This window comes from Macrobrachium rosenbergii, chromosome 5 (genome assembly GCF_040412425.1).
Source record: "Macrobrachium rosenbergii isolate ZJJX-2024 chromosome 5, ASM4041242v1, whole genome shotgun sequence".
In the NCBI taxonomy this organism is placed as follows: Eukaryota; Metazoa; Arthropoda; class Malacostraca; order Decapoda; family Palaemonidae; genus Macrobrachium; species Macrobrachium rosenbergii.
Window position 1 is genome coordinate 30,640,299 of NC_089745.1, and position 21,572 is coordinate 30,661,870.

The 21,572-nt window shown below is 34.9% G+C and overlaps 2 protein-coding genes across 4 annotated transcripts in view; both read left to right on the forward strand.

The window, feature by feature from the left end:
• The window catches only part of Arms (Ankyrin repeat-rich membrane spanning), a 761,760-nt gene that overhangs the window by 72,226 nt on the left and 667,962 nt on the right, over positions 1 to 21,572 (forward strand). The window contains exon 2 of one of the 3 annotated variants that reach the window (XM_067103937.1): positions 4,753 to 4,801. The exons of the other annotated variants lie outside the window; for them this stretch is intronic. The gene's annotated coding sequence lies outside the window, so the exon portion shown is untranslated. The remainder of the gene's footprint in view (positions 1 to 4,752; positions 4,802 to 21,572) is intronic. 3 annotated transcript variants of the gene reach the window in all.
• Positions 8,159 to 20,405, forward strand: LOC136838909 (zinc finger BED domain-containing protein 5-like). Its single transcript, XM_067104601.1, has 2 exons — positions 8,159 to 8,474; positions 20,359 to 20,405. The coding sequence occupies exons 1-2, from the start codon at positions 8,159 to 8,161 to the stop codon at positions 20,403 to 20,405; spliced, it is 363 nt and encodes a 120-aa protein (XP_066960702.1).

A 21,572-nucleotide genomic window follows, 5' to 3' on the forward strand; every position in this document is an offset into this window, starting at 1 on the left:
ATCCCGGATGTTTCCACTTCATACTCAGGCGTTTTGAATTCTTGCTCAAAGTGATCGACCCAGTTGTTACTATTCTCTCAAATAAAGCCTCGTCGTCATCGTTATCGCGGTCGAATAAGCGTTGATAGATCTCCAAACATTTGAGCTTATGCGCTTCGGTATGCTCTCTTGGCACCCATTTCGCACGGACTTTACGGAAGCTAAGCTTGTCGTGGATGATGTCGCATGCAGTACCATGACTAATCTGCAGAGAACATGCCACTTCATCGATGGTCAATCGTTGGTTCGTCAGAATCATCTACTGACCTTGCTGGATCTTCACGTCAATGGTGGGGGGTTGAGGGGCGTCCTGCTCCCTCCGTGCTTCATGCTTGTCCGGCCATTCTTAAACTTCTCGGTCCACTCATACACACTTCTGCGCGGTAGAGTGCTCTCCGTATTGCTCTGAAAGCCTGCGATGACACACAAGAAATCAGATCACTGCCCTTTGTTCTTCCTTGGTGTCCACTGCCAGCGGAGCGGCAATGTTTAGTCTGTAAGACCTGAAAGAAAAATGGAGTTATTAAGTCGAAATTTTAAATAGGTAAAATAATTATATATATATATATATATATATATATATATATATATATATATATATATTATAATATAATATATATGTATATATATAAATATAAATATATATATATATATATATATATATATATATATATATATATATATATATATAGTATATATATATATATAATATATATATATATATATATATATATATATATATAGTATATATATATATATATATCTTATAAACTTTGTGTTTTTAACATACGAATTTAATTGTTTCAATTGCATACATGGGTGAAAAAAGTATTGGTTAATAGAGGAATGTTAAGTCCCGTTTTTACTAAAATATGTTTTGCTTGTGTACATAAAGTTCTGATCATAGCAACAAGCACCTGTATTGTTTTACTAAATGTAGCTGATATTTTTCTTTAAAAAAATCTCGCACTTCACAAGAAAAGTGAGCTAATTGTAATTGTGAGAAGTAACTATAAAGAAAGTAGTTGTACAACACGAACTCTGTTTTCTATACAGTACTTTTTATGTTTACAAGTAAATTTAAAATAAAACTAATATTTCATATGTAGATTCATAATTATGTCCATACCCTCATGTATCACCTAATTGTGACCTTCAAGCCTTTCTCTCTGGTAGCGGATTATGGAGAATTATAAATTATATTATCTCAATGTCGGTCTTATGCAAGCGACCACTGGAAGCCATATTTAAGGCATAGAAGTTTTGTGATGTTTCGTAAATCGCACGTTTCATGAGAAAAATTACTGTCATCTTGACTGAATGAAGGAACACACTGAGAACCTAGGACAAAGTCAGGTTTAGTACATAAGGCAACATTCATATTAATATTTATTTACAGAACGCTCATAATAGATTAAGTGATTAACTGGAGGTTTATGTGATTCCAACACTCAGGATTATTTATCGAATACCGGATATTTTGAGCTCGAAAACTTAACAGCAATGGTTTTTTTTTCGAGTATGATGTTCTAATAACATACTTGACATATTTTATCGAGCTTACTGGCAGTTGGAGGGTTGGGGTTGGCGTTATAGTATTATTCTTGGTGGCCCAGACACATAGCAGATCATCTGTTATTTGGCAGTGCTTAGGTTAAATTTGGAATTAAGAGGTCTTGGACAATTACCTCGAAAACGTTTGAAATCCGTGTACTTACCTTAACTGAGTGCGTACAGGAACAAGATTTGTATATTCAATTATATCTGTTGGGCTCTTGAGTTGGTGTGACTATATTCTTGTAGTGGTTTTGGTGTTAGTAAGCCATCAAGTTGTCACTTATAAGATGGTATTTAGCTCTGTATTTGATGTTGGCGTCTATAGTAACGTAACGTCCAATTTTACTGTGCTCGGACGGTTGAACTGATGAAGAACCCGTTAAAATTTTGTAAGAATATAATGAGCACATGATGTTTGAGAGTCATATGATGGGGTGGTGGTAACAAGTGGATCGTTGCCCCATAACTATCAAGCTGTGAATTCTCCGGTTTTAGTTTGAAGTCACTTTAAATTTGATCTCGCTGTTTATCAGACTAAAATGACGAAGTGTGTGTGTTTTTTTTATTTGATGTATGGCGCTTCTGTTATTAAGCTCACACACACACACACACACACACACACACACACAAGTGACCGTCTTTGGAGTCTGTGAAACAATGTCTTCACATAATAGGAGTTCCCATCGGTCAGTGTTCAAGTCATTTTGCTTATCCAAAAGAATGGGAGGCAAATACAAAAGTATTATCCTGTTTGGGCCAAGGGGCGATAATTTTTATCCCATAGCTTTGGTTATTGTAATATACTCCTCTGACTTGACTGATTCTTCCGCCACGTCTTTCGTTGGAAATGAACTTCATTAAAAATGATGAATATGATGGTTGTATTCTGTTGTAAAGGGATTTCTTTGGTATATTCAAATTTAGTGAAGGAAAATGTGTTACTCTTCCGTAGTGGCTTTTAAAGAATTCTTGTTCCGTTGATAACTTTGGTATAAGGACCTGCGAATTGATTTCCATTCAGTTTTTTAGCGTTTGAAGTGAAGTATTGAAGTTTTTTTTTTTAAGAAATTCATAGGCGTAGGATATTGTGAAGAGCAGCAAAGCTTTTTTTTATTTTTAAGGATAAAGACTAAACATTATTCATAGGAATTTCGTATTCTAGCAGCTGAAGGAAGTGATAGCTCAAGCCGCTTTTTGCTAGTTCAGTTGAAATGTGCCATTACCATCCATTATCCTCGGAGCCCTCTCTTGGGATTAACCTTACATCCTGTATATAATTCTGTCACACTTCCAACCGGTGATTCGGTTCTTTGTCCTTGAAGGTTTATATTTCACGTGCTCTTTCTTCGTTACGTGTAGGATTCAGCTGCAATTTGCTTGATTCTCTGGCTATGAGGGTACTATTTAAATTTTACTATTTTCATCTTGGTACTTGAAGGAAAGTATTCCTCATTTTTTAATCCTTTGTCTTGCGTAATCTATATTTTTATAGTTTACAAGCTGTAAACAAAATATCACTCATCTCGGTCATATTCACTTTCCCAGTTGTTTATTAAACACTTACATATACAGAGACATACATTTATATATATATATATATATATATATATATATATATATATATATATATATATGTATAAAGATTAAAACCAGTACTTGTACTTAAAACATCCTTTATTCAGCTATGACTACCTGTTACTGAGGGAAGGCATTCCACTATTGTCAGCTCCATGGGAGCCACTTGACCAGGGAGAATGGAAAATGAGTCTAAGCATAAACAGTGATCACTATTTTCTGCATGATCCCGTATGGCACAAAATGGTGATTTAGCTAAAAGCCTGTTTGTTTTAACAGATCTTTTGGGCTTTGTTTTTCCCACGTAAATTGCATTACAGCAGATACACTCGTATATATCAACAACATGAGATTGCAATTTTGGGGTACGATGTCTTTATACTTAAACAAGCTGCCAATGGTGTAATTAGGTTTAAATACTACCCTGACATTAAGTTGGGGATAAATTCTCTTATAAGCTTTAAAATCTAATTTTAATAGAAAAACTCTTATTGCCATAAAAAGACACTGTAAAATATAGCGCCGCTTTACTGGCTTTTGAAATAGAAACTTTAGGGAACAACAACTTTTCTAGCTGTTTGCCAACATATGTATCTATGAAAGCAGTATTAAAACCGTTTTAACCGTTTTTATGAAGCATTTTCTTTAATAAACTGAAGTTCTGAATGAAGACTAAAATAACTTGAACAAATGTTAAAGGCACGGGTTACAAGTGTGGATATATATATATATATATATATATATATATATATATATATATATATATATATATATATATATATATATATATATATATATATATATATATATATATATATATATATATATATATATATATATATATAATATATATATATATATATATATATATATATATATATGAGAGAGAGAGAGAGAGAGAGAGAGAGAGAGAGAGAGAGAGAGAGAGAGAGAGAGAGAGAGAGAAGTGATCGGCAGCCATATACAGCTAACTTGATTGGAGGGTGGCAGGCCGGGATTGACCCACACATTTTTTACCAGTATAAAAGTGTTTACATACAATAATTAACAATAAATGAAAGGTACCTCATGTTGATTGCTGAACTGTAGCTGAGGCTTCTCCAGGAAAATATATCAAGTAGCTTAAGGATGCAAGATATGATATGGAACGGTTTGCATCTCAAATATTTTACTGTAGTAAAACATTGATTCAATGTGTTCACACACGTGCACATATATAATGTGTATGCATGAGTGTTTTTTTTTTTTTTTGAAAAGCAAATTCTCGGTTTCTCCAGAATATTGTAATTTTTTTATTTACCACTCGCTTAATATGATTCAACGGTGATTTTATAAATGTAGCCACTAAATTTAATACATTAGGTTTAAGGCTGTCTAAAATTCAACTCGCATGATCACTTTGTACCGAGATATTGAGTATATGCAATGAATATTAGTACCCAGACTCTTTTGAATATACTAGCTGATAGAGGACGAAGTACTTTATTGTAATGAGCAGTATATTCTGTGTTTTGCATGAGAAAGATATTAAATTTGATGCGTATGAATTAAAATAATATAATTTTTCTTTTTACTTTTCAGGTAATTGTCAAGAGAGTGCAAGACTTTGCTTTGGAAATACCAGTAGCACGTGAGTAAAGGCTTTTTCTTTTAATGATGTGATGTAGGGTAACGTTGGGTACAAGATATATTATTTTCTTAGGATATGTGTTGATAGCTATTATCTTAATTGATGAGTACTTGGTTCCGGGTAAGCGTTTTGGCATTTGCATAAACATGAAAAAGAGGCTTCGCGAGGTTAGTAATGATTTTGAAGACTTGAATCGTTGTTAGTCAAGTTCTGTTTGTAGGAAGCTGAACTTGGTCTCTTGATACCTTATGTAATTACTCCTAGCAGCTCCTCCAGGCCTATATGAAACTCTTATACCCGTAACTGGAAGGTCTTCCATTTATTTCGTCTCTTGATGGGGTTGAATCAGAAACATTCTTGATTCATCAATAAACCTGTTCATATTTCCAAATATTGATTTTCTTTACTCCCGTAACAAGGAACAACCTCACCCCCCTCCCCTCTTATAAGTGCAGTTTTGGTCAGTGCTCCCGTTAGGTTAGAAGCTTGTGTGTATGGCCGCGAAGTGCAATTTGATCATTCATTCATTCCCTCACCTTAATAATGTTGATGTGTCTATGCTGCTTGGTTCACTGTATAAGTTTAGTATAAACAATTTATGAGCTAAGTTAGATATTTCCTAAGACTATACACCATTTCGTTGCTGTATGATATTTCTTTTTCTCCCACCAATTCTTTTGTATTATAGCCAAGTTTCATTTGGTTTTTGTTTCCTCCTTGGCCCATCAGGAATAGTGGAAAAAACTTGTGAGGTTTCTTTTTTTTGTGTTTGCTTTCGTATTTCTATAGCCCTTTTCTGTCTTATTTCAATAAGCAGGCCTTTTTTTACGCGTAAAATACAGACATAGAAAAATTCATGATTGTGTCCTTATATTCACTTTTACGTGAATATTTAATGTAGTATTTTGAACTGATGTCGCATGACAGAAGATTTTTATATATATATATATATATATATATATATATATATATATATATATATATATATATATATATATATATATATATATATATATATATATATATGCAATATCCAGACAATTCGTTACTTTTGGTATCTATCGCATGATTTAGCTCGGAAAGCCTTTTATTATTTCGTAATAGAGACTTCCTTGTGTCTGACCGTATTTTATTCCATTTTGACATTTTTTTTTCCAAAATGAGAGTTACATGTCTTTTTCCGGTGATACAACTGTCGGTATTACGATAAACAAGACTGAAATTGTGTTTCCTAATGGATATGCATCATAAGCTGCTTGTAACATAGGATGTATCAAGGCACTCTGATATTGGAAGTCTAACACATTAAAATATTACATTGCTGACAGATTGACACCTGCTGATATTCACGTTCAACTGTTACTTTTATTAGAATATAATTCATAACAAGTCGAATAAAAAGTCACACGAGACTAATTCTTAATTGCGCATTCAATTACTCCATCGAGTGGAGGCTTGCTGTCCTAATTCCGCTGAAGACTGCGAAAGTCGATGGTAGTTGTATCAGTTGTTGGTGCAATGCGTGGGACGAATAATGAGGCCTTTGTGAGTCCTGATGAAAAGGAAAGAAGACGTGAACTGACAAAGTGTGTTTCATTATTGATGTTTTGGGAATTTCTGGTAAACGTAACAAGAAAATGAGGATTTTTAAAGCAGCTTGACAAAGGAACTTTCTTAATTTAAGGTAATATCGGACAAGAAAATGAGAATTAAGGTGGGGGTGATGTTAAAGTATTTACTCTTTCAGTTATAAATAGCAAGAAAATGTTGATAAGCAAAGGAAGATCAGGCATTAAAGTTTTTGAATTTAAAATAAAAATGTTACTAAAAGGAGGTTCGTTACAAAACTCAAAATTCCAAGGAAATGGACATGGACTTGTGAATTATCAAGAGAAGTTAAGCTTTCAGATTGTAGAGTAAAAGTGACAATACACTGAAAATTAGCAAAGGTTAGAATAGTGAGTAAACATTAGGAATTTAAAGTAAAAAGACAGGGAACGAGAATTAGCAGCGCTAAACTTTGGCATTGTGAGGTTAGAAGGACAAGAAATTGACAGTTAGTAAAGGCAATTTTGGGTTTTACCAAAGGCAAGTGGCCAAGCCAACGGCAAATGGCAACGGAAATGATGAGCGATGGGGATTACGTAAGTAAACTTTCATATTTTAAGGTTAAAAGGGCAAGGAAATAGAGGCAAAGGAAATTTAGGATAAAACTTTCGGTTTTAAAGGCAGCAAGTGGCAAAAAAATGATGACTGGATAAAGGATTTTAATCAGTAAGTTAAAAGCTGGAAATTGGCTGCCACTGTTTATCATTCATTTTATTGCTGTTCACTTTCATGGTTTCATGTTAGGGAAACCGTGTAATAGCTTTGTGTGCTCCAGTGATACAAAATATGTACTAAATTACATTCAAAACTCCTCTATTATTAAAATCTGGTCAAAATTATATGCAGGGATATTCTAATCATAGAAAATGTTTGCTAAGTTATGTGTTGAGATACTCCAATAATAGCGGAAAATGTTTTCCTAAATTACATGTAGGGATGCACTAGCAGTATGAAATGTTCAGCAAAATGAGACCCTAATTTTAGAAGTCTTTTTCTTAGCTAACCCAGGCTTCACTTCTTGAACGAGTTTTGGATCAGTGACGAGGTTCTTTGAATGTTGCAGAGTTCCACAGGAAGAATTGGTTGTACTTTTGTATTTCAAATTTAATTTCTTTTATTCAACTTCATTTAATGTAGGGCGCGTTATGTCAAACCACTGTCGCATTTCCTAAAAACTGCAGTTAGTTAAGATTTAATGGTACCACAGAGATAGTTATGGTAAAGAGCAGTGGTTCTCAACCTGGGGTCCATGGCAAGAATTTTAGGGGCCATGGTGGTTTCATTGTATGATCCATCATTTTGCACTGGCGTCGAAAACCTCCTGTTGAACTTTGCAAGATCCTGGAGGCAGTGGTCAAATGCGTCAACTTTGTAAAAGATGGAGCTCTGAACTCTCGCCTTTTCAAGAACCTTTGTAGAGACATGGATTTGGAGCATGAAGCTTTCCTCTTTTACTCCAAAGTGCGCTGGCTTTCCAAGGGCAATGTTGTGAATCGAGTGTTTGAACTTCGGGGTGAGCTTAAATTGTTCCTGGAAATGCAAGGGAAAGATGATCTGTTGAGTCACTTCAATGAGGTTTTGTGGGAGCCACGTCTTGCATATTTAGCAGATATATTTGAGCAGTTAAATAGGTTGAATTTGAAGCTACAGGGCAAGGAAAGAAATTTGTAACACCTGATGGACTGTCTTCGTGGATTTCTTGCCAAGCTCCAGAATTGGCAAAGGAAAGTTGGTGCCGGGAATGTTGCCATGTTTGAAAACCCTTCAGCTGTCCTTGACGAGAATGAAGAAGATAGTCTGCTTAACCCATTGCTTAAAACTGAAATCACTCAGCATCTGAGATCCTTGGAAAGTGAACTTAATATGTACTTCCCAGAATTCGAGGAGGAAGAAGGGAAGTTTGTAAGAGATCCATTCTCTGGCACTCTTGATATTACTACCATTTCCAGTGATGTTCAGAACGAGTTCCTTGATCTCAAACATGATTCTGCTGCCAAAGATCTCTATGAAGAAAAATCTCTGAATATATTCTGGTGTTCGATGCATCAGTCATATCCAAAAGTCAGTGAGATTGCACTTCGACTACTCTTGCCTTTTTCAACTACCTATTTATGTGAGTCTGGTTTCTCCACCCTTCTACAAATCAAGAATCAGAGCCGGAACCGACTGGATGTGGACGCTGACATGAGATTGTCAGTGACACAACCTCGGATTCGTCAGCTGACTGAAAAGAAACAATATCAGCCTTCCCACTGATGTGTGATAAAACATGCAGAGGTTAATTGAACTTTTTCCCAACCAAATTCAAAATTGCTATTGTCCGCTAGTCTTTTGTAGTCTAGTGATGTAAGTTAATTTAAGCATATCACAGAAATCTATCAAATATAAGACAATTATGACTGTAAACTTCGTAATAAAGCAAGGGTGTTCTCTTCATCAACACTTTATTATTTTTTCCCCTTTTTTGGCGGGGTGGGATTTGGGAGAAAAATGAAGGGGGCCACGCGAATGTTGAGAATTCCTGAAAGGGGGAATGGAGTGAAAAAGGTTGAGAACCACTGGTATGGAGAATGTTTCAAAGGGTGCATCCATCTCACATCCTCACCCCACCCCTTCCCCTCCCTCTGGGCCAGATAAGAAAATTTTGGATGGATGCGGGTGTACAATGCACCTGTAACGGTTTCCTACTTTTTACAGTATTGTTGAGTTTCTCGACTGGATGAAGAACGCATTGAGGCTCCTGTTACTCTGTAGCAGTTCACTTGATTTTATCAAATTTTGATTTGTCTTTAAAATTACTTTTCGCGTTTTGGAATATTTGGAGGAAATGTGAGTCAATTCCGTCCTCTATGGTAACATTATAATTATTCAAAATGAGCAAACTCTTATGTGAAGCAAGTTGAAAAGGATATTTAAATTTCAAAACAAGCATTTACAGAACAGAATCATCATAGGGGAAAACACCGAGAGGCATAAAAATGAAAAGTTTATAAAAAGTAAATAAATATAGGTTATCAAACACTTAAGCCTATTCTACTATATAAGATACGTGGCAAATCCATATATACATTGGTGTCACTTTAAAGCTTAGTAACTATGACTAATAACAGTATGGTAAAAAATCGAAGGAACAAAAGAAAAAGGTAAAAAATAATGAGTTGAAGATAGCTTAAAATAAAATTTGTGTACTTGGCATTAAAAATATCACTAAATAAAAAATAATGAATAAACTGCCTTTTCAGGGATACATATGATTTAATGATGCATTTGCCGGCTATATCTCGGTGAAATGTTAGTATAGTGATTGTGGTGTCATTTTAGAGTAGAATTTCCTTAATTAATTTATTGCAGTTTAGTGAAAATCTTTAAAGAATAAAATATAATATGTCTAGATATAAGATGAAGTTAGTCGAACCATAAAATTTTAAAAATTTTCTGTACCAGAAATGTACACTAAAATAAAGCAATAAACTTGTATTTTTAGCACTATGCAAAACTTACATAAACTGAATTTCTAGTGATATTTACGTTATTGGCTTTTATGCCAGTCATCGCTCAGCAGTGTCTACTACTTCAATTTTTGAAGGTGCGTAAGCCATATGTATATATTTAAATTTTCTCTAAAATTTTAGTGATAATAACTTTCTCGATTTGACAATAAACCTTTAAGAACAATATTAGTGATCAGATAGTAAGATAGACTAAGTAATGTCATGCACAAGTGGGGATGACTTAGATAAATCGTACATTATTCCGCCCGAAAAGTGATAGTGTGTCAGGTGGGCTCCTGTGGGCACCAGAGGAGCTGGGAGACGCAGACCACCTTCTTGGATGAGAACTATGAAATGGGAAGCTGGAGATGAGTGGAGGTTTACGGCATAGGAAGCACAGTAAAGACAGACAGAGGAATGTTGGAATCTTTGGAAGAGATGATGATGATGATTAATTGCTTTCATTTTGTAGCATGGTGCCAAGGCAACGGATAACGTGTACGTTTACCAAAATGTTTTTGATCTACAATCACTGAAAGTAAGTAAACGTCAGAAAAACTAAAAGAATTATTTACAGAAAAGGGTTAATAAAACACGATTGTAATTTCATGGGAAATCTTTGATGTTTTCTTCTATTTATAAGGCTTAAATTAATCAGAACTTGAAGTAATAGTTCGGAAATACGTTGCTCCTATTAGTTGACCTAGGAGAGTCAGATTCTCATAATATCAAGCACAGGATAGCCTACCCCATCAGTTGATTGGCTAGGGAATATTAGACAGATAAACCGAGGTACACTAGGACTCAACTACATGTATTTGTGAATATTTGTTAATAATCCAATCAGTAGCTATGTATTTTTTGGGGGGCTTGGGTTGGGGGTTTGTTAGTCTGAAGTAACATAAATGGTGCTTTGGAATAATCTTTCGCCATCCTGATTGAATTATGATTCCAGTTTCAAAACCTTTTCTTCAGAATAATGAGATCAAGGACAAAGTTCGGAGAATTGTTATTGTTCAAAATTTTCGCTATTATCATCATTAGGTAGCAGACGCTGAACAAGTAAGTCTTCAGTTTCCTCTTGAATGAAGTAACGTTGTCCAACGATCTGATCTCTTGAGGCAGCCTATTGAACAATCTAGGCGCAGCAAAGGCTCTAAAACCAGTCTGTAAATTACATCTCAGTTCCTCCAATCTTCGATGTTCAGTGTTATGTCTCAGAGTTACAAATGAACCCGTTTGAAAGTTACGCAATAATCAGTTGACATATACAGGCTTTTCATACTGCAGTGCCTGGAACACCAACACATACAATTTAAACTCAATCTTCGCTTTAATGGACAGTCATTGTAATTCCCTAAGAACAGGCGTTATTCTGTCTCTAGGAGATATTCCTTTACTAAGTCTAGCTGCTCTATTGATAATTAGGGAGTCCATAATAAATTGAATTGGAGTAATCAATTCTACTAATAACATAGTTCTAATTAAACTCATCCAAGTATTTTCTTATCTGTTCCTTAAATGGTGTAGTCTTCGTAAAAAAAAAAAAAAATTAGCCCTTTGTTGGCCGATTCTCAGACTTCAGTCGATGGGACTCATCCTGATGAAGAGTTAGAGGAATTTATTTCTGGTGATAGAAAATTTCTCGCTATAATTTTCGGATTATAAAAGTAACGATGGTTCCGTAAAATAAAATGGTCAGCTCAGTGGTCTGGTAAAGTCTTCTTTCGTAACTTTGTTAATTTGCTCACTGAATGAAAGATTGTGATCCAGCATTACATCCAAATCTTTAACAGAGTTGCTTACAGACAGTGAAGTACCTTTAACCACAAGGCTTTGAATATTACCCAGTCTTTTAAGATCACCCTTTTTTCCCACAACCAGACACTCAGTTTTATCCTCATTCAACTTTGTTTTTTTTTCATTCATAACTTGATGTCATTCATAACAGCGTTCAGCTTTCCTTGTATGTCAGCAACATCATTAAGTTTTCCTTCTGTGTCATTAACATCATTAAGTTTTCCTTCTGTGTCAGCAACATCATTGAATGTCATAAAGAACTAAGTATCATCAGCAAAAAGTTTGAAACTAACACCATGCTTATATAAAGTGTACCACAGTTAAATTGTATATATACAGCTGAATAGCAGCAAAATGAGCTATAGTTGTGGAGTTATATTAACAATAAAATGGTAGTTTTTCTTCATCCGTGATATCCCCAACATTTGCTTTGAACAAGTTTTTGATGGGGTAACGGACCTTATGACTGGCAGGTCTTGGGCACAGTGGTCCTAAAGTTGTCCAGACGAAAGGAACATTGTCTTATTCTTGGAACGCCGGCAGGTGACAATGTTCCTTTGAAAATCAGTATGCTGAGTGAAGGCTGGATTTTAAGTGGAATGCCGACAAGTAGATGTAATTATGTTCTACCACAGCAGTGGCTTTTAACCTCGTGGAGTAATAGGCATATCCCTTAATTCTCGGCGGTACTACAGCAATTAGCAAACTATGAGAGAAAAGTTATATTTTATACATTAGCTTCGTCACTGCAGTAGTCATTATCCTTACAAAATTTAACTTACTATTACGTTAATTCTACTAATGTCCAACTGAATTTCAATGGAATTTTTTTTAAGACAGATGGTCGTTGGCTTTGTTTGGTGATGAGTTTCTTCCCATTCCAGTACTATTTTTGTTTGTTTTGTATGCTGGCTATCTTTGGGAGCAATAGGCGCTTATAGGGCTATTTAAACAGCATAGGTTAACGGTAGTGTTATATTTTGCAAGTTGGTGATTTTCATATTTAAAGTTACTAAAAGATGAATTGTAGTCTTAACCATTTCATGTCCCAAGCAACAGTCTTGGGGTTTGTGGTTTGCTCCCTCAATAGTCTCCCTATCTGCCATCTGTCTGAATGTCACCGTGTCTGTCGTGCTTACCTTGTCATTGCAACCTCTCCTACACTGTTGAAGGATTCCAGTGAAACATGATGCAGAAGTTCATGTATCTGAATGGAATGTCTCGCACAGCTAATCATCACGTCTTTGTATGTGCAAAGATAAGTCGTCTCGTGTGTTTTTCCTCATTTCTATCCGTCCGTGTCTGTCACACTTTTCCTGCTAGTGCAACTGACTATATGATTAAAAGGATTTTCGTCAAACTTTGTACAGAAGTAAATCATCATATATTCAGAAGATGAAACCTATTCATATGGAACAATCCCACAGGGGCCATTGATTTGACATTCAAGCTTCCCAAGAATATGGTGTTCATTAGGAAGAAGAAAGAGGAGATAAAGGGAAATAAAGAAAGAAGAGATCCCACATACTAAAAAAAATAAATTAATAAATTAACAAATAGATAAAAATGTATTAAAATGCAAGGAGAATAGTATTAGGGTAGTAATGCGTTACACCTTCGCTTGAACTTCTGAAGTTCCAATTGCACGACGTCCTTTGGGAGGCTGTTCCCAGTCCAACGGTTTGAGGAATAAGGACCTCTGGAACTGAGAAGTTCGACATCGAGGCACGTTTACTGCATATTGGTGCTGTTGTTCAGCGAATATGGATGTACATGAAGGGAGACAGTTCGTCTGCCATTCCACCTATCTGGTCATCAGTGTGTCTGCCATGAAGATTTTGCCATTAAGTTGGATAAACACCAGGGTGAGGTCATAGGCCTCATTCGCGAGCGCAGTGAACTCAAAGAAGCTTTGAGGAGGACAATTAGGCATTCTGGCTCCTCCGTCAAGCGAACTGTCACCAAAACTTTTGAAATGTAGGTGATATAAACTATATTTGGTAGGCATGTTACACTAATGAAGCCCATTCAGATGACATCAAGGTTAATGATGAATGCTGTTATCAGGGCAATCGTGCTTCACCAGCATAACTTATCTTCTGTTACATGTAATGTATCAAAATACCCTTGAAGATAAGTTCCTCAGTGGACGGGTTGGTATCGTTCTCAGTAGCACTCTGCTGGGCCCGCGTTCGATTCTCCGACCGGCCAGTGAAGAATTAGAGAAATTTATTTCTGGTGATAGAAATTCATTTCTCGTTATAATGTGGTTTGGATTCCACAATAAGCTGTAGGTCCCGTTGCTAGGTAACCAAATGGTTCTTAGTCACGTAAAATAAATCTGATCCTTCGGGCCAGCCCTAGGAGAGCTGTTAATCAGCTCAGTGGTCTGGTTAAACTGAGGTATACTTAACTTTGCCTAACCCTTAAAGATGAATTGGTTCTGGGTCGGTAGAGGACATGCAGACAATGCTCTCATTGTATATATTATTATTATTATTATTATTATTATTATTATTATTATTATTATTATTATTAGTAATAATGATAAATTTTCCTTGCGAATAGTTTAAAGTCAGCACTTGCAATTGCCGAAATGTTTGAGGACAGTTTATCCACGAAGTTTATAAGTTCGTGGATTCTGTGGAGGCAGTAAAATGTTGCTGCTCTCCGCTCATATTCTTGTCGACCACAGGGTTTAATACTCATTATGTCTCATAATTAGCTTTAAAGAGGACTCGCATCAAAAGGCGATTCGAGGGGCCTTGGCGCCTCTCGGTTGAATGAAGATCAATATCGCTTGTTTACGTTATGCAAATTAGTTAAATTATGGAACGGGCGATTATGTCGACCTGTCTTGGCGTTTTCCGTTGATGACCTAATAATGACGATTCTTCCGTTAAATGTTTTTACAAATGAAACAGTCCAAACAATGAAGTTAAACTTAAAAGAATATCATATATAAGGAGTGGCTGGCAGTTTAGGGGATTAACAGCGCAGGCTGTTCATTTCAATTATTACCATCTCAAATGCTTTAGTTTGTTAGGAGTTTTTGTTAAAACTTGTTAAAGTGTTTAAGTTCACTGTTACAGTTAAGATTTAAAAGGAAGATATTCACCGTCGATGACCATAGTAGTTGTGATGCCAGTCCATGAAAGTCAGTCAATTAAAGCAAGTTTTGAAGAATAAAAGCTCACTGGAGTCCGAGATATGATATATGATGTTCTTTTCAAGGTTGGTATTGCTTAAAGTAAGTTGGTTAGTGAGGACTTGGGTACTGATATACAGATTATTCACTTAGGCAAGTTTTCGCTAAAGATGAATGCGACTTCGAGTAAGCTGTGAAGTAGCAACATATTCTTGTTCGGAAAGTCGCAAGAAGCCTAGTTTTTTTAAAAGAAATTCTTCATCAGATCTGTATTCGTTGTGTAACAATTAATGAATTATTGAAAATAATTATAAAGATATCAGATCCGCTCGCCTGGAAAAATGTAACCCTTTTATAGGGATTTTTGAGAAATTTAAATTAAAATTTCTTTGCCTAGAAGAAAAATTTTAAAGCTATTTTTTTGGTATCAAAGTAACTTTCGTATGAGTAGCAATAATAGAAACTGTGTGTTGAAAAGAATTATTCTGGTATTTTTTGGTTCAAAAGTATTTATTTTTTACCTAGGAAAAAACATCTTTTTTTAAGGGTTAACGCGAAAATTTTCATCAGGTGGTACTCGCCAGTGTAAATATGGATATTTCCCATATAGAAGTCTTTAAAATGAGTAAGGACAACAGCAAATTCAGGTCTTAGAGAATTACTAGTATTTTCCTGTGTGAAATTATCAGGAACAGTTGTAAATAAATTTATTTTGGTAAATTCTGTGAAAAGGCCGACAGAAAAGTGAAAACCTATTGCCCCTACCCTCATTTTTTCGAAGGAATGTATGTAAGAGAGAGAGAGAGAGAGAGAGAGAGAGAGAGAGAGAGAGAGAGAGAGAGAGAGGATCTAACCACGAAAGAATTGACAGACTTGCCCTTTAAAAGGAAAATTGGAAGACTCGCCTTTTACAAGAAGGAACGTTACATCACACTCGGTTAGTCTTTACTCAATGAATTAATCACTGAAGTCGTGAGGGCTTTACTCTTGCTGCTTCGCTGTCTCCCTCGTACGCTGGTTTCTTGTCGATATATCGATTTTCATAACTTCTCTTATTTAACGCCCGTTATCAGCACAAGGTCGTCATCTCTCTCTCTCTCTCTCTCTCTCTCTCTCTCTCTCTCTCTCTCTCTCTCTCTCTCTCTCTCCCGAACCCAGGAGCATTAGTTGTTTTCTTATCTTCGAAAAATGTTAATGTATTTACGTTTTATCATAAGCCTGCTTAATGTACATATGTGCTTAATGTACGTAACAACTTGCATACATAATCCAGTGCTTGTACATAGTAAGTCTCTTTAGACCCTAAACAATTGCATGACTAAATCTTTACCACTGGGAAGGTACGGGGCCCAGTTAAACCATCGTATAACGTTCCTAAATTTTTTTTAACATTGTCCACTCATAAAATGGAGATTTTTTTTATATGGGGAATATTATCATTGACGTTGTCGTCGTCGTTATTATTATACTATAGTTATGGTGCCAGTTATCAAAATACAAAAGAGGTATGACTGACAAACAACGTGCCTGCCAACTGCGTGGGAATGGATTTAGTCTAACCACTTCTCTGGGAAAGTTTATATATATATATATATATATATATATATATATATATATATATATATATATATATATATATATATATATATATGTAAGTACGTGTGTCAGTAAAGTTTAGGAAACCTCTTAATCCAACCTTGTCCTTCGGAAGATATAGCGCTTTTGACAATTTGATGAGATTCAGGGTCTTAAGTTCTATCCTCTATCTCCCTTCAGGCATCAGGCGAATCATGACCTCACGTTGATCAATATAGCCCATAGTCGATGAGTGATCCTATACACCAGGGCAACCAGTCATGTAATATACTATGCTACACCTACAGTATATCCTTAACACTTACGTTGAACGATTGGTTTGTGTAACCTGGTAAACGCTACTTTGAATGAATGATTGGTTTCGATTGGGTTCCATCACTTCTCGTAGATGTACGCATTGTGTTACTGGCTAAAATCTGTTTTTCCAGAGGTGACAACAGAAGCCGATATCATCACAACGTATGGCAGGTGTTGAGTGGCAAAACAGGTCATGGTCTTGATGGTCTTCGGCCTTAAATGCCATACAACTATTTATCCCTTTTAACACAGCATAACATTTAGCAGTAGGTGTTTTTACATTATTTTTATTGCTATATTTATTATCTGACCCCAGTGGGTTACGCACCAAAAGAATCGTGACAAAGTTATCCGATAGTAAACGGGCTTGTTTCACTAGGACATGAGAACAGTCTCTCTCTCTCTCTCTCTCTCTCTCTCTCTCTCTCTCTCTCTCTCTCTCTCTCTGTGAACTGACCTTGATGAAACAGTGATGTACTTCCCAAACGAAGTAACTTTGATGGAAATAAATATGAGCACTTCCCGTCCACTAAAATAGGTATTGGAAAAAATAGGTAAATGATGGCATATAAATGTAATTTGTAATAGTGAAATCTGATATATATATATATATATATATATATATATATATATATATATATATATATATATATATATATATATATATATATATATATTTGTTCGTGTGTGTGTGTGTATGTGCGCGCGGACACATTTATGCATATGTACGTGTGTGTGTAAGCATATTTCTTATTCGTCCCTCTTTACTTTTATAAGTGCAAGGGTTTTGTGAACATCCATACGTGTGTGTATATATGTATGTATGTATGTATGTATGTATGTATGTATGTATTCAACAATGTATATTGATAGTTTTCACATAGGACTAGCACTCAAAAACGAAAAGAAAGATAGTGTACGGCAGGTGTGTTATGTCCTCAACCTTACGCGAGGTTCTTCGTTCCCTGTTTCCATCGTGAACAGGATTAATCTCTAATTGAACCCAGAAAGCTTTACGCCCACACCCTCGATACTTGGAGCCCGTTCGTCATCTTCCTGGTCCGTTTAGTACAACCTTGTGACCTTGTATGGCCATAAGCTTTAACTGATGAGATTATTTTAGGAAATGTTAATTTTTTAAAAATAAAGAATATAATATCACTAAATTAATAGATGCTACTCTCTCTCTCTCTCTCTCTCTCTCTCTCTCTCTCTCTCTCTCTCTCATCTAAGATTATACTTTTTCCATAGTGCGTTTACTTCATGTCGTGGAGCATATCAAAATCGGAGTTCTGATGCAAATTTAATAAAATGACAAGTTATCGTTTTTCTATTTTTGTTTACTTAATAGAAATATTCGGTTTTGTGGAGCACTAGTGCACTTCACATAACTTGTTATTAGTTGGTATTTCTCATTTGTTTCATGTTATTGTCGTTGTTATTCGTTGTAAGAAATTGAATTTTGGAAAAGTGTATTCCTTATTAATTTATCCCCAAATGCTTTGTAACTGAGGCTTCTTCATAAGTATTAATTATCAGTCATGAAACTGGCTAATTATTTGCTTTGTTCTAAGGAGCTACGAAGATCACTGACCATAAGAATGGCATTGAGATTCTAGACACTACTGGTTTTAGATAAATATTCATGCACTTCATTTGCCATTGTATTCACCAGACCTGTAATTCTGTGCAAAGCGTGTGTAAACATTCATACAAGAATACACGTATCCAACGACCCTCACATTTTGGCCCATGTGACCCATAAATTCCCTTAAATTGATAGTAGGGGTTGAGGCGTTATATTTTCGGTATTGGCCCTTCCCTGACCCAGCTTCTATTACATCCTGGGAAGGGCTATTCCCGGTCACGATAAAAATTGCGGTCGCGTAAAGATTCCAAGTTTGTGGTTTCAATATTCCCAGGTTGGAACCGGAATGCTGTAGCCATTTGTTCTTTCTGTTCTTTTAAAAACCCGATGTATAGGGATGAATTCCCAGGATTATTTCCTTTCATAATATTATGCATATAATATATATACACATATTTATATGTATATACGTATATATATATGTACATATATACGCACACTTATATACAGACATGTATATATACATGCATATTTATGAATTTTATATGACTTGTACATACGCACACTTATATACAGACATGTATGACATTTTTATATTGTACACGCGTGACATTTTTATATTCTCACCTATTAAGCTACAAATAAATATAACTGAATTAATATACGTTAGTCACAACTTACATTCAAGTGGAATTAATAAATGCATCTTCCCCTGCCAGGATTTGAATCCTGTGTGGGTAGTTGAACTTAACAATTTCAGTTTCTTTTGGTAAAAGTTGTTCCCAAGGGTATAATGAGTTCGATATTCAATTATATTTGTGGCTTAATATTTGTGAGTATGTATAGATATGTGCTATAGGGAAAAGTGAATCCTAGGGTATAAATCTTGACCGGTTTCGCTCTGAGTTTTCTAGGACATCTTCAGGGAGACTGACACATAGTGACAGAAATTTGCGTTATATCTGCTAGGTTGGAATTACAAACGAACATGCAGATGTTGGAAAAGATATTCACACATGCAAGGAAAAAGGATGAGTCGTATACTCATTAGAGACTGACGTTAGTGCTCCATTTACAAGTCATGTTCTCCATGCAGGTGGAGCTCACACCTTTGCTCTTGGGCCCAGATAAACTATATATATATTATATATATATATATATATATATATATATATATATATATATATATATATATATATATATATATATATATATATATATATATATATTAAGTATTCACTGTGTGCGTGCGCTTTGCGTTTCTTGTGTTTGGATTCAACTCCAAAACTTAAACTCTAGACGAAAAGTTTTCATTACGTCCATTGCATGGAAATTGATGATGCATAAATTTGATTTTTTCAAATTCTATTCACAAAAAAAATGTGAGAATCTTAAAAAGGTGCTTTGTGACCATATGATTTTTATAATTAGACATCTAAACTTTAAAACAAACTGTAACCAAAGAAACTTGGTTTCACCTTTCAAAGATTCTCAATTTTTTTTTGAATAGAATTTTAAAAATCAATTATAAAAATGCATCATCAATTTCCATGCATTTTTTTTGGACGTAATGAAAACTTTTCGTCATCAGAGTTTTATATAATGAAAACTTTTCGTCTAGAGTTTTTTTATACAGTATGTAGATGAGACTTTAAAATACGACTAGTTTGCAGAGTATGAAATTGTTTTGCTTTTGCATTTATGAAAATGACATCAAAATCAATTCCCTTAACGCATTTTATATGAGAGATTTTTTTGTCAATTTAAATATTCATAAACCTAAACTTAAACATTAAATGGATGCATTTTGTAAGGGTTTATAAGAACAACGACAACAAAATTACTATTAATATGAGAAAAGACCGTTTCAGTGAAATTTGTCTCTCTGCTGCCTTCTTGTTATAAACACATTTTTACAGAAGTACAGTTTTCATAATTCTGCTCTTAGCCTATGGTAGTTCCTGCCATCAACTTCAGATTTTCCTTGGTCTCTTTCTCCTAAAATCAACTGGGACGTGATTGTTCGTAGATGATGATGATGATGATGATGATGATGATGATGATGATGATGATTGATTATTATTATTATTATTATTATTATTATTATTATTATTATTATTATACACTGAAACATGTATTATATGGATTAGACTTAAAAGGACATCATCTTGCTAAGCATGCTTCTACAAAACAGAAGAGTTTTTAAGATTTTCAAAAGGATTTGTTGTCACAAGGAATTGACCAGATTTTGACGTTGGTCTGAGTATAGATGTAGATTCATGACTATATTTTGCTTTTACTTTTATTGGCACAGATGTGTATTTTTGTGAAGTAATCGTAAATATTGCAAAATAGTTGACAAACTATACTACTTGCGTCCTAGTCTTCATGATGCAAACCGTAAATGGGGCAGAGTTTCTTGGCAACTATGTTAATAGTATTGGCGTAGGTTTGTGGCCTTGGTTTGCCCTATTTTATATGTGTTGAGTTTTATTCTGTCTAATTCTAGCTACCATTTCCGCTTTCTTTCATCTAGGAAATGCTGTCAGAGTTTACTGCTTTTTGCGGTAATTTTATTCTCCAAGAAATAACACGGATGTTATGACCTTCGGTATCTATGTTTAATAATAACCTTAATGCAGTATAAATGTCGCCGACGAATTATTGTATTTTATTTTTGCGTGTTCTTAGCTTATAAATGTTTTGTGATAAAGTCTTTTTATTTGATGCAATATCTAAAATTCTTACCATTATGCGTTTTTTTTCTCTGAAGTGAACTGCACGAACCTTACAAGTATTTTATTCTTTATTATTATCCACTAAGGTTGGTAATGCTGCTCCTAAATTAATCTTGGAAATATTTTCATCTTCAAATGCAGTCCATGTGATTTTTCCATAAATATTAATAAAAGTTTACTTGCTTATATTTCCAGTTCTTTTCCCTTCATCTTTTATATTTGTGTTGCAGTAGCATGTGATCTTCAAGATGTTGTAGGGTCCCACGTGGACCCCACACACCGTCATCTCACCTGGCTTGCCAATCTCCTCACAACATCATCTTCGCGCGCGAAACGCGGACACAAGAAACAGCATACATCATATTATTGTTATGTTAAATGTATCTTTATCACCATACGCATTAGAATGTCAGCATTTCAGCCATATGTACCATAGCTTCAGTCATGCCTTATATATCAATTTATATGTATATATTCATCTATCAACAAACACAGATGATTGTGT